Genomic DNA, 13,671 nt, shown 5'->3' with positions numbered 1-13,671 from the left:
CCCAAGTAGCTGGGATTACAGGCGCATGCCACCACGCCCAGCTAATTTTTTGTATTTTTAGTAGAGACGGGGTTTCACCGTGTTAGCCAGGATGGTCTCAATCTCCTGACCTCATGATCCACCCACCTTGGCCTCCCGAGGTGCTGAGATTACAGGCTTGAGCCACCGTGCCTGGCCTAAATCCTCCATTTTCTAATTGTTCTTTATTTTTTTGGAGACAGGGTCTCAGTATGTTGCTCAGGCTGCAGTTCAGTGGCTATTCACAGGAGTTATCATAGCACACTGCAGCCTTGAACCCCCGGACTAAAGCGATCCTCCTGCTTCAGCCTCCCAAATAGCTGGGACTATAGATGTGCACCACCTCACTTGGCTCTGATTTTTTTTTTTTTTTGTCTGCTTGACCTACCAATTGAGAACAGGCTGGGTGTTGTGGCTCACGCCTGTAATCCTAGCACTTTGGGAGGCCGAGGTGGGCAGATCACGAGGTCAGGAATTCGAGAGCAGCCTGGCCAGCATGGTGAAATCCTGTCTCTAATAAAAATAGAAAAAAATTAGCCAGGCATGGTGGTGGGTACCTGTAGTCCCAGCTACTCGGGAGGCTGAGGCAGGAGAATTGCTTGAATCCAGCAGGCGGAGGTTGCCGTAAGGTGAGCTCGCGCCACTGCACTCCAGCCTGGGTGACAGAGCGAGACTTTGTCTCGAAAAAGAAAATTGAGAACAATGTGTTGGAATCTCCCACTATATAAAGGTGGATTAGTCAACTTCTCCCTATGATTATATCAATTTTATTTATATTGTTTATTAGATGCATATTGATTTAGTTATTATTACCTACTATTGAACTGAATCTTTTATTACTATGAAGTAGCCTTCTCTATCCCCAATATTACTTTTTTGACAGTTCATTATTTTTTCTGATCCCTGCTTTCTTCTGGTTAACTTTTGTGTAGCATATTTTCTCTTCCTTTTAAACTTTTGGTGTCATTTCAAAAATGTCTCATACAGTTTCTAGTTTTTTACATTTAAAAGTTCAATTTTATAATCTGTCTTTGAACTGATAGTTTGGTCTATTTATAGAGAGTCATTACTGATTTATTTAGACGTATTTCTGTCATCTTATTTTGGCTTATTATTTGACTCCCTTTTTCTGACCCTCTTTTTTTTCCTTGCCTTTTTAAAAATTGAGTTTTACTACTTGTTTGATCTTGTATTGTTTCAGATATTAGTTATACACTCATTTTCTCTTATTTTAATCATTCTCTCCATTGAAAAATATGAGGATGTATCAACATTAACTCTGTTCATCTCCTCCCAAACTACATGCTATTGTTATCCAGTATTTTAGCTGTCCTTTTGTTAATCACTATAATTTATTTATTGTAAATTTTTATTTTTATTATTTTTAGAGATGGGTTCTCAGTCTGTCCCCAGGCTGGAGTGCAGTGGCGCAATCATAGCTTACTGCAACCTTGAACTCTTGGGCTCTAGCGATCTTCCTGCCTCAACCTCCCAAGTAGCTAGGACCACAGGCATGAGCCACTGCAACACACCAATCCTCAGAATTTAGACATCAATATTACTTATAGACTCTATTTAGATTTTAGTTATCTACATGTTTACCAATTAATTTGCTCATGATTCCTCCTTTCATCCTCCCGCCTGTTGGGATTGCTTTCCTTCTTTCTGAAGTCCACCATTGAAGAGCTCCCTGGGTGTTGTCCTGCTGTTCCATAAATTCTTTCCATTTGTTTGAATGACAGCACCTTCATTTTGCGCTCATTTTTGAACTTTAGCTTTGCTGAGAGCATGACTTTAGATTGACATTTTCTTTCAGCAGACGTTTTATTGTCTTCTGGCTTCTACTGTTGCTATTGAGAGGTTTACTGCCAGTGTAATGGTGCCCTCTTGCTTCTAAAAAGCAAGACTGCTCTGTAATGGCTGCTCTATCTTAGCTCTGCTTTTAAGATCTGTGTCTTAAGTATTCTCCAATTTCTCTATAATGTCTCTAGATATACTTTTAAAACCTAGCTTGATATATATTGCTTCCTATATTGTCAATTCATGATTTTCTTTAGCTCTTGAATATGCTGACCCATTATTTCCTTAAATACTGGATCTCTTCGATTCTGTTTATTCTATTTTTCTAGGACTCTAATTAGAGCATGTTAGATCTTTTTATTTGTCCACTATAGCTTACGCTCTCTATATTTTCCATTTCCTTTTTTCTCTGTGCTGGATTCAGGATAATCTTTTTTTTCTCTCTTTCTCTCTGCTAAACCTAGATCTGAAAATAATAATTAAAAAGCTTCATTTAGGCTGGGCATGGTGGCTCACACCTGTAATCCCAGCACTTTGGGAGGCCGAGGCAGACGGATCATGAGGCCAGGAGTTCAAGACCAGCCTGACCAACATGGCAAAAACCCATGTCTACTAAAAATACAAGAATTAGCCGGGCATGGTGGCATGTGCCTGTAATGTCAGTGACTCAGGAGACGGAGGTTGGAATGAGTCAAGATTGCACCACTGACTCCAGCCTGGGTGACAGAGAGACTCCATCTCACAAAAAAAAAAAAAAAAAAAAAGCTTCATTTAACATATTAAACTGCTGGCTCCAAACACATTAACTGTGATCCTCAAAATATCTCTTTAAGAAAAGTATTATTGTCTTTGGTTAATGGATGAGGAAACTGAGGCCCAGAGAGGTTAGGTAATTTGCTAAAGCTATATGGCTATTTGGTGGCACACATGGGATTCAAATCCCCAACAGTCTGATTCAAAGTTCTGCTTCCCATTTTGCATTTGAGCTTGTCTTATCTGCCAAATGACTTAGTTGAGGTGGGCATGTTGATGTATTTATGGGATATATCTCAATACTGCACTAGAACAATGGAGCTGGTGACTAATTTAGTGTTTTTAGTAATACAACCACCACCACCATCACCGAGCATATGGATCTGACAAATGAACTCTTGATTAAATTTCAATGGAAGGGGAAAATAACTTGTAGGGAGAAATGATTTGAAGGTTTACCGGGCTGTGAGATTATAAAAATCATGAGAGTTTGCTAAAGAACTACCTGAGACTGGGTAATTTATAAAGAAAAGAGGTTTAATTGACTCACAGTTCTGCATGGCTGGGGAGGCTTCAAGAGACTTACAATCATGGCAAAAGTGAAGGGAAAGGGGAAGGGGAAGCAAGGCACATCTTACATGGCGGCAGGAGAGAGAGAGAGAGAGAGCAAGGGGGGATCTGTCAAATGCTTTTATTTATTTATTTATTTATTTATTTATTTATTTTTGAGATGGAGTCTTGCTCTGTTGCCCAGGCTGGAGTGCACTGGCACAATCTCGGCTCACTGCAACTCCCAGGTTCAAGCGATTCTCCTGCCTCAGCCTCCTGAGTAGCTGGGATTATAGGCATACACCACCATGCCCAGCTAATTTTTTTTTGCATTTTTAGTAGAGATGGGGTTTCACCATGTTGGTCAGGCTGGCCTTGAACTCCTGGTCTCAGGTGATCCACTCACCTTGGCCTCCCAAAATGCTGGGATTACAGGCGTGAGCCATGGTGCCTGGCCTGCCAAACACTTTTAAACCATCATATTTTGTAAGAACTCACTATCACTAGAACAGCATGGGGGAAACTGCCCCCATGATCCAGTCACCTCTCACCAGGTCCCTCCCTTAACACATGGGGATTACAATTCTAGATGAGATTTGGGTGGGGACACAAAGCCAAACCATTATCAGTTATAAAATGTCTAACGAAATTTTTAGTGAAAATAAAGGATTTAATAGTGCATTTTTTTTTTTTTTGAGATGGAGTCTTGCTCTGTTGCCCAGGTTGGAGTGCAGTGGCACGATCTCGGCTCATTGCAACCTCCCAGGTTCAAGCAATTCTCCTGCCTCAGCCTCCCAAGTAGCCTGGCCTTAATTGTGCATTTTAAAGGAACAAATGCTGGGCACAGTGGCTCAAACCTGTAATCTCAGCACTTTGGGAGGCTGAGGCGGGTGGATCACCTGAGGTCAGGAGTTTGAGACCAGCCTGGCCAACATGGTGAAACCTCGTCTCTACTAAAAATACGAAAATTAGCCGGGTATGGTGGCCTATGCCTGTAATCCCAGCTACTTGGGAGGCTAAGGCAGGAGAATCGCTTGAACCCAGGAGATAGAGGTTGCAGTGAGCCGAGATTATGCCACTGCACTCCAGCCTGGGTGGCAGAGTGAGACTCTGTCTCAAAATAATAAATAAATAAATAAATAAAGGAAGGAAGGAAGGAAGGAACAAGCTTCCAGAATATGTTGGCTACAAATTAGAAACACAGTGCCACAAGATTATTAAAGTGATCTAAGCTTCTGATAAAAAAATTACAGAATGAAAAGCAATCGAAACTCTAAAAAGCAAACAAAAACCAGAAGCCTAGGGATTGTCATTTTCCCTTTTCAAGAAACCTATTGAGTGTATTTTTAAAGCTTTCTTTTTAAATTCTTGCAGTGGAGTGATATTTAGAAGTAACTCAAGTAACTCCTATGTTATCTATCCACAAGAATTCACATTTACCCCTCTTGTTCTTACATCAGTCAGGTATCAAAGAAACCTTTCTATATAGACTGCCCACAAGGTGGGGTAGTTATAATAGGAAAATGGAGAGAAAGAAATGACATTCCACAGCTTTTGAGTTTCTAGCAAATTCAGAGGAAATGTTCTGACCTTTACCAGCATACCTTTTTATCACGGTAACTTATTCAGTTCTATATTTCTGTTCACTTTCAGCTGTGTTTAAATAGTCCTTGAACCTATTCACTGAGGTATTTTTTTGTTTTTAAACAATTACACTTTCATTTCCTTTTTTTTTGTTTTTGTTTTTTTTTTTTTGAGATGGAGTCTCACTCTGTCGCCCAGGCTGGGGTACAATGGTGCAATCTCAGCTCACTGCAACCTCTGCTTCCGGGGTTCAAGTGATTCTCCTGCCTCAGCCTCCCAAGTAGCTGAGATTACAGGTGGGCACCACCACACCCAGCTAATTTTTGTATTTTCAGTAGAGACGGGGTTTCACCATGTTGGTCAGGCTAGTCTTGAACTCCTGACCTCGTAATCTGCCCATCTCAGCCTCCCAAAATATTGGCATTACAGGCGTGAGCCACTGCGCCCGGCCTACAATCTCATTTCTCAAAGTTTTATTAGGTTCCGTGGCAAACCTGCATAATAATTTTTATAGTTTATCGTTGTTTTCTCTTTTTGTGATTTCATCTTTTATTTCTTTCTTTATTTTTTTTGATGGGAGTATCGCTCTGTTGCCCAGGCTGCAGTGCAGGGGCACAATCTTGGCTCACTGCAGCCTCCATCTCCCAGGTTCAAGTGATTCTTCTGCCTCAGCCCCCCAAATAGCTGGGATTACAGGCACATGCCACTGCACCTGGGTAATTTCTGTATTTTTAGTAAAGTCAGGGTTTTGCCATGTTGCCCAGGGTGGTCTTGAACTCCTGACCTCAGGTGATCCACCTGCCTTGGCCTCCCAAAGTGCTGGGATTACGGGCGTGAGCCACCGTGCCCAGCCTCATCTTTTATTTCTTTAAACATCTCATACTTTCTTCATTTATATTGTATATTTGATTATCATGATATCTTAAATCCCTGAGGTCTAAATCTTATTTATTGTTTCTGTTGATAGTCACCCTTGGTAGTTTCTTTCCTTGTGTATTTGGTACAGGATCTACTTGTTTTGAAGGAGGAATGTCCTTTAGCATTTCTTGTTTGCCATGTTGCATGAAGAAATCGAATCGGAGCTTCTCAACTCATGTGTCATGAATGGGTCATTGGCATGCTGAGATACTTACCCTTTCAGCTGGCTAGTCATCACTAGTTAGACCTGCTTTGTCTATTTATCTTAATGTGCTAGGCACAAGGAAATAAATCAAGTGGGATATTTGGATCAGAGGGCTGGAAATTATTTGAAATCATTAAGGAATAATCTTGCTTCTTAAAGGAAGCAAAGTAGATTAAGGCATCTGATGATTAATTGACACCGCAAATTATTTTCAATTAAAATATAATCCCAGGTTGTTACCTGTAGCATCCTGAAGGGCCATCAAGTAATCATATTAAATTTAATGTTATTATTACTATTATTATGAACCTAAATAACTGTATACAAAAAAACAGAGCCTGATAAATATTAAATTCTAAACTACTTATAAAATCCAATACTTTATTCTGGTCTTTAGTCATCAACTAACAGAAGACAATGGAGGCTGTGTGTTGTAGTGAAGAGCATCAGATTTGGTGTCATAAGATGTGAGTTCTAATTCTGACTAAATTGCTCTCTATCCACATGACTTCAGGTAAAATTTCTTTTCAGTATGTTTTCCAATTGTGGGGAACAAATGAACAGCAACGCAACTGATTTTTGTGGATGGTTTATTGGGTGGGACAAGCACTAAGCATAGAGTTTGGCAGGTTCTGTTTCCCATTTTGCATTTGAGTATGTGCTTAAGACACAAACACTTTTTGAGATAAACGGCAATCTAAATACTTTGTTTCAGCTTGTTTTCAAAGTAACCTTTTACATTTATTTTTTAGGAAGGATGTTGTACTTCATTATTCAACTTTATTTGAACATGGAAAAATATTTTTTAAAACATAGGACATGGAAAAATATAAAAAACAATTTTTAATATATTCTTTATCATGTTAAGAAAACCCAGATTTCTAGAAATTAATTTATAGTCATAAGTAATATGAAATATTGGCCATCTGTAAATATGTCAACTTTCCCCAAATTAATCTCTAGAATCAATGTAATTGCCATTAAAATCATTAAAAGGAGGTACAATGACAATCTGGGTTTAAAGGTTAAAAATCTAAGGCACAACTAGGAATAGAAAGAAACTCTCTCAACATAATAAAGGCTATTTATGAAAACCCTACAACTAACATCATACTAAATGGTAAAAGACTAAAACCTTTTCATTTAAGATCAGAAACAAGACAAGGATGCCCACTTTTGCCACTTCTATTCTACATGGTACTAGAAGTCCTAGCCAGAGCAATTAGGCAAGAAAAAGAAATCAAAGGTATTAAAATTGGAAAGGAAGAAGTACAAAGATCTGTTTACAAATGACATGACTTTGTATATAGAAAATCCTAAAGATTCCACAAAAACCTGTTAGAATGAATAAACAAATTCAGCAAAGCTGCAAGATGTAAAATCAACACAGAAAAATCAGTTGCATTTCTATACACAAACAATGACTAATCCAAAAAGGAAATTAAGAAAACAATTAAGGCCAGGTGCAGTGACTCACGTCTGTAATCCCAGCACTTTGGGAGGCCAAGGCAGGCGGATCAGTTGAGGCCAGGAGTTTGAGATCAGCCTGGCCAACAAAGTGAAACACTGTCTCTACTGAAAATACAAAAAATTAGCCAGGTGTGGTGGTGCATGCCTGTAATACCAGCTACTTGGGAGGCTGAGGCATGAGAATAGCTTGAACCTGGGAAGTGGATGTTGCAATGAGCTGAGATCATGCCACTACACTCCAGCCTGGACAATAAAGTGAGACTTTGTCTCAAAAAAATAATAATAATAAAAAAATTAAAAATTAAAAAAAAATCAAAAAGAATAAAATACTTAGGAATAAACTTAACCAAAGAGCAAAAGTCTTATACACTGAAAACTACAAAACATTGATGAAAAAAATTAAAGACACAAATAAATGGAAAGACATCTGTGCTTGTGGACTGAAAAGACTTGGTGTTTTGTGTGTGTGTGTGTGTGTGTGTGTGTGTGTGTGTGTTTGTTTTTTTTGTTTTTTTTTTTTACAGTTGGGGTCTTGTTCTGTTGCCCACCCTGGAGTGCAGTGGCATGATCCTAGCTCACTGTAGCCTTGAACTCCTGGGCTCAAGCAATCCTCTCAAGAAGCTAGGACTACAGATGTGCACTGCTGGGCCCAGCTAAATTTTTAAAAAATTAATTTTGTTATGTAGTAGATGTTGGTGCTCCACCCAGAGCCCCTTGGATCCTTTCTTCACTTGTTTTGGTTATTTTCCCTAGAGTGTGCTTTGCTCAAACACAGAGACCCTTAGAAGTACTTGGAAATTTATGGTCCTTGGGATGGCCCTGATCCTATGACTGATACATGCGAGAGTATAAAGACTCTAGCTCCCTCATCTGAGATACAGACAATTCTGAGGCATAAATTTCATTCTAGAGCTCCCTTGTATGATCCAGCTAAAGCTATGCTTTGCTGGACTTTTGAGAGTTCAGCCTTGGTTGACTTCTTCATCTTCCCTGTCCTGCTTCTCCCACTCCCTTGCTAGTTTCCTCTGGGAGCACTTCTTTAATAATCACTTGAACACAAATTATGGTGTCAAGATCTGCAACTGGGAACCTGACTTAACAACACCTAAGGATAAATAGAGAATTACTGTGAATTTACCTTTTATAATTGATGTTGAGATTGGCAGTCATGACGATTCCCCCAGCCATCATTGCACACATACCAACAGTAGCATCAATCATGGTTGCAATGGCACCTCCATGAACGAATCTAGTTACAACAGGAGTGGAGGAGAAATGTTTTCAGAAGTTCAAAGATAGCCTCTTGAAAGAGAGAAATTATCCAAGCATCTTCACACAATTTACTTATGAAAGGTCCACTTAGCCCATGTTCAGTGTACTGAATGCCAAATACTATCTATGTCCCCAACTTTGCTTTGTTCACAGCATAATAGTATAGTCTTAAGTATTTGTAATAAAACCAGAATTTAATAGTAACCAGATCACAAGCAAGCAAAAAGCTAAAATATAATTTAGAAAATTTATATTATGTTTTTATTATTAGTCAAGTGTGGTGTCATGTGCCTGCAGTCCTGGCTACTCAGGAGACTAAGGTGAGAGGATCGCTTGAGCCCAGGAGTTCGAGGCTGCAGTGAGCTATGATCATGCCACTGCACTTCAGCCTGGGCAACAGAGCAAGGCCTTGTCTCACAAAACAAAACAAACTATACATATTCATTGTTTAGAAATTTAGGTAATGCAAATATGAAAAAAAAGAAAAAAAAATTTAGGACCCATAATACTACCCACCTAGTCAGTGACAAGCCACTGTTAACACATTAATGATATGCTCTAAAATTATACTCTATTGCCCTATGCCCTATAATATTATAATGCTCATATATATATTTAATCAATATTAATAATATAGATAAGATGTCCTTTAATAATGTATTATATTCCATGTCAATAAATATACATCTATGTGACCATTTGAAACTCTTAATTGTAGTCCATGGACAGAACACATGGGGGCAGTGTAAGATAAAAATCTTTTAGATCCACACTTTCAGGCTATCATTCTTACCCAGGTGGTCCTTCCAGGTAAGGGCCTCCTTGAAATAAGCAAACCATCCTTTTCTCAACGTCATTGTAGAACATCACGTATTCAAAGCCCAGGCCATCATCAAAGCTTCTGGTGAAGAGCTGGGCCTGTGACATTTGTTCTTCTTTCATAAGCTTTGGGTCTATAGAAAATGAGGTGGATGGCAATGAGAAACAAGGGTGAGAGAAATGCCATGGCAGAGCCAAGCACCTGTACCCTGCTAGAATCACATGTCAATAGATGATTGACTCAAATGTCCACAGGGTGCAAAATTGAAAGGAATGGGAGGGTCTCAATGAAACAGAAAATAGGATCTTTGCCCTTGTGGAATTAACAGTTCAACTGGGGACAGAGTAAACAGACATGAAATCAAAACAAAGTACCTACATGTGGCAATCAGGAATATAGTATATAAATGCTAACAATATACTGAATAAAATGGTACGGTAAAGATGGAAATTCTTCTTGGAAGAACTGTGGTTTAAATGCAATTTACAGAAAATAAAAAATGTAACAGAAAGGAGGTTTCCCTGGCAGACATGAGTTTAGTCTGAATCAGCAACAGGATCAGTTCTGCCCAATACTCAAAGCCCCCAAAACTGGCAGTTAGAACCATTAGGGTTCATGAAATCAGACTGTGGGTTGTAACCCGGCTTCTTTTTTTTTTGACAGAGTTTCGCTCTTATTGCCCAGGCTGTAGTGCCATAGCGTGATCTCAGCTCACTGCAACCTCCGCCTCCCGGGTTCAAGCGATTCTCCTGCCTCAGCCTCCCAAGTAGCTGGGATTACAGGCGCCCACCACCACGCCTGACTAATTCTGTATTTTTAGTAGAGACGGGGTTTCTCCATGTTGGTCAGGCTGGTCTTGAACTCCTGAACTCAGGGATCCGCCTGCCTCGGCCTCCCAAAGTGCTGGGATTATAGGTGTGAGCCACAGAGTCTGGCCATTAACCAGGCTTTAAAAAGAAACAGAACACTTAGTTAACAGGTAAGTAATAGTGCACTTGTTTAGACACAGTTTTTTTTCACTTACACAATTGTGAGCAAGTTGGGGGAACTGGATTGAATAAAAATATAGGTCACTTCAAAATAAAGATTGAAAGCCATTGCTCTCAAGAAATGCATTTATCCTTTTGTATCTATTTTAAAATTTAATCCCCCTACTCACCTTTCTTTCATAGCTCATCATGATTTGTCATATATAAAACTGTTTTTTTTTGTTTCTATTGAATTTATATTTACAAACGTGGAAAAGGATACAGATGAGAAGATCCAGGAGAAGTGGGGAGAGGGACAGGAAGGATGCCTTTTAATTAGGTCATGAGCATCCCAGGGCAGGCATCCTGTCTTTTAGACTTTGCATACCCAACAAATGGCACAGATGTGCACATACTATATACACTTAAGCAGTTGTTGAGTGAATTGATGGTTTAGAAGGACAGACAAGGAAACTTAAAATTGGGGATGAGTATTATGGTGCAGTGGAAAGAACCTTGGCCCGTGAGTTGGGAAAATTAAATTATTGGCCTACCTCTGGCCTAGAACTCACTCTTTTGCACACTTTATCCATACAATGAGGAGATAAAACAAAATGAGCTCTAAGATCTCTTCCAACTCTGACATTCCAGGACTTCAGGATAAGATGGGTGTCAAGCACTTATAATTTTTTTACTTAGGAGTTCGAGATTTCTGGTCTAGATTGGCAAACCTTGAGCTTATTTCATAAAAATGAGAAAAATAAGGTCTGGGTTGAGTTAAAATGTAGGTCATTTCAAAATAAAGACCAAAAGCTACTGCTCTCAAGAGGATGCATTTGTCCTTTGTGATGGTGAAAGAAGTCTGTTGGAAATGCAGAATCTCAGGTTCTACCTCTGACCTTCTGAAGCAGAACTTGCATTTTAACAAGATTCCTAGGTGCTTCATATTCATTTTTAAGTCTGAAAGGCAATAGTATTCTAAGAAATGGGATAGCACTGAAAATAGCAGTGGAATAACATGATGAGATTTGCATTTTGAATCATTCTGACAGTTGAGTGGAAGAAGGGCTTTGAGGAGGATAAGAATGGAGACAGGAGATGAGACTACGAAGGTCACAATCACCAAACCTATCTGCTAGATGGGGTGATTTTCTCTAGCAATGCTTAACTATGTGAAAGCCTGTTCAAAGTAAAGATGGCAGATGGTTGGATTCATCCAGGGCTGGGGTTTTCCTAGGTTAGGTGGGCTACAAAAGGTCAGATAGATGAGGGCTATGGGACCATGAGAAAGTAAAGGATTCAATGAACTCAGGAGGTCTTAATGAAATAACAATTGTTTCTGAGAGGCCTTTGAACAAGTAAGCTGCTGAAAGGAAAAATGCTGTCATCAGAAAACAGGATGTTTAAATGTATGCATCTGGAGGCTGTGTACTGCATGAAGATAAGGCTCGAGATGTTCATGGGAGTGTGTGGCTGTGACTGGGGGATAAGAAAAGTTCATAGTGATGAGGAAGCACATAAACTGAGGAGCCACTGTGTGGATGCTCGAGTTGCTGAGAATGCTGAATGGAGTTGGGTAGATAGCAGACCAGCTGCTGAAATACTCAACACTGAGAGAGAAGTTGACAGATGACAGCAACAAGGAGGAGAAGAAGAGGAGGGTGACAAAGTTAGATGGTATAAACTGAAAGAAACAGAGGTTTTTTTTTTTTTTTTTTTGAGACAGAATCTTGCTCTGTCACCCAGGCTGGTCTCAAACTCCTGGCCTCAAGTGATCTGCCACTTTGGCCTCCCAAAGTGTTGAGCCACTGTGCCCAGCCCAGAGGGCTTTTTAAGATGAGGGGAAGTAATGGTTTGAAAACAAGTGTGGGTAGCAAGGAGGACCTCAAATTCCTCTTGATTCTGAGAGGGTCAAATTTTAGTCAAGAGCGAATGAGGGTTGGATGAAGAAATGAGAAAATGTAGGAATGGAACCCTGGAAAACATTGACATTTAAGGAGCAAGTAGAAGGAGGAGGGAAGATTGGTCTGAAAGGTTTATGAAAGCCAAAAGAAAATGTTTCAATGAGAATGAGACAGGGAGGTCTAGTATGGTAAGTGCTGAAGAATGCACACTGAATTTGGCACTTCCGTCACTAGTGGCTTCAATGAAGACATTTCAGTAGAGCTGTTAGGGTAGAAGCCAGATTGTGCTGGGGTAAGGACAGTCAGTTGTGCGATGTGCTAATAGTTGGAAAAGAATTAGTAATACAAACCACACATTCTTCCTGTTCATTTATAAAACAGAATAATGCTTCCCTTGAGATATATCAGAGATTCTGCAAAGAAACTTAAGAACTCTATAATTTTTCTTGATTAGTTTTATTTTTATTCATTCCTTCAGCAAATACTAAAGTATCTACCATGAGGAAACTGAGGCACAGAAAGGTAAAGTGCCTTGCTCAAAGTTCCACAGCTTTAAATTGTGGAACCAGAATTTGAACCCAGGCACTAAATTTCAACCATTTAATTAAGAAGTTGTCAACTTTTGGATGGTCTCTAAAGCTGACAGACTGCATGAGATTACCAATGGAGTGTGGAGAAGAGAGGAGTACTAAGGACTGAGACTTGAGGGCGCCCTAATATGAAGGGTTTGAGGATGGGGAAGAACCAGCCCAAGAAATTGAAAAGGAGGGACCAGTAAAGTGGAGAATGTGGTGTCCTGGAAGTTACGTTCAAATAGAAAGGAGTCACCAGCTGTGCCAAAAGCTGAGAGTTAGCGGACTCGGCAACATGAAGGTCACTGGTACCCTTGGCAAGAGCTGTTTTGAGGGAGTGGGTTCAAGATAGGCTGGGCACAGTGGCTCATGCCTGTAATCCCAGCACTTTTGGAGGCCAAGGTGGGGCAGATCACTTGAATTCAGGAGTTCGAGACCAGCCAGGCCAACATTGTGAAACCCTGTCTCTACTAAAATACAAAAATAAGCCGGGTGTGGTGGCATGCACCTGTAATCCCAGATACTTGAGAGGTTGAGGTGGGAGAAACCTGGGAGGAGGAGGTTGCAGTGAGCCAAGGTCACGCCACCGCATTCCAGCCTGAGTGACAGAGCGAGACTCATTCTCAAAACTGAAAAAAAAAAAACCAACAAAACAAACAAAAAAACCCCCAAAACAAAAGAGAGAGAGAGACTGGGAAGAGAGAAATGCAGCTGTGGCATGTTTATATGCTGATAAGAAACATCTAGCAGAGATGGATGTCCTTCAGTAGGCCAAAGAAAATGGAATGCAGTGCACAAATGGAAGGCTTGGTCTCCCTAAGAGTGTGGATGGTTCACT

General features: G+C 40.0%; 1 protein-coding gene across 2 annotated transcripts in view; it reads right to left on the bottom strand.

Moving 5' to 3' along the window:
- THEM4 (thioesterase superfamily member 4) overlaps positions 1-13,671 on the bottom strand; it is a 51,489-nt gene that overhangs the window by 15,103 nt on the left and 22,715 nt on the right. For both annotated transcript variants that reach the window (XR_009213624.1, XM_032154604.2), the window contains exons 3-4: positions 9,363-9,522; positions 8,436-8,546 (exon numbers count right to left, since the gene is read on the bottom strand). Coding sequence is in view for 1 of the 2 variants with exons in the window: in XM_032154604.2 (XP_032010495.1) it covers positions 8,436-8,546; positions 9,363-9,522 (271 nt within the window). In the remaining variant the exon portion in view is untranslated. The remainder of the gene's footprint in view (positions 1-8,435; positions 8,547-9,362; positions 9,523-13,671) is intronic.

Source organism: Hylobates moloch, unplaced genomic scaffold, assembly GCF_009828535.3.
Source record: "Hylobates moloch isolate HMO894 unplaced genomic scaffold, HMol_V3 SCAFFOLD_5, whole genome shotgun sequence".
Lineage (NCBI taxonomy): Eukaryota > Metazoa > Chordata > Mammalia > Primates > Hylobatidae > Hylobates > Hylobates moloch.
The sequence above is the reverse complement of the archived record's forward strand: the minus strand, read 5'-3'. Positions and strand labels throughout refer to the sequence as shown.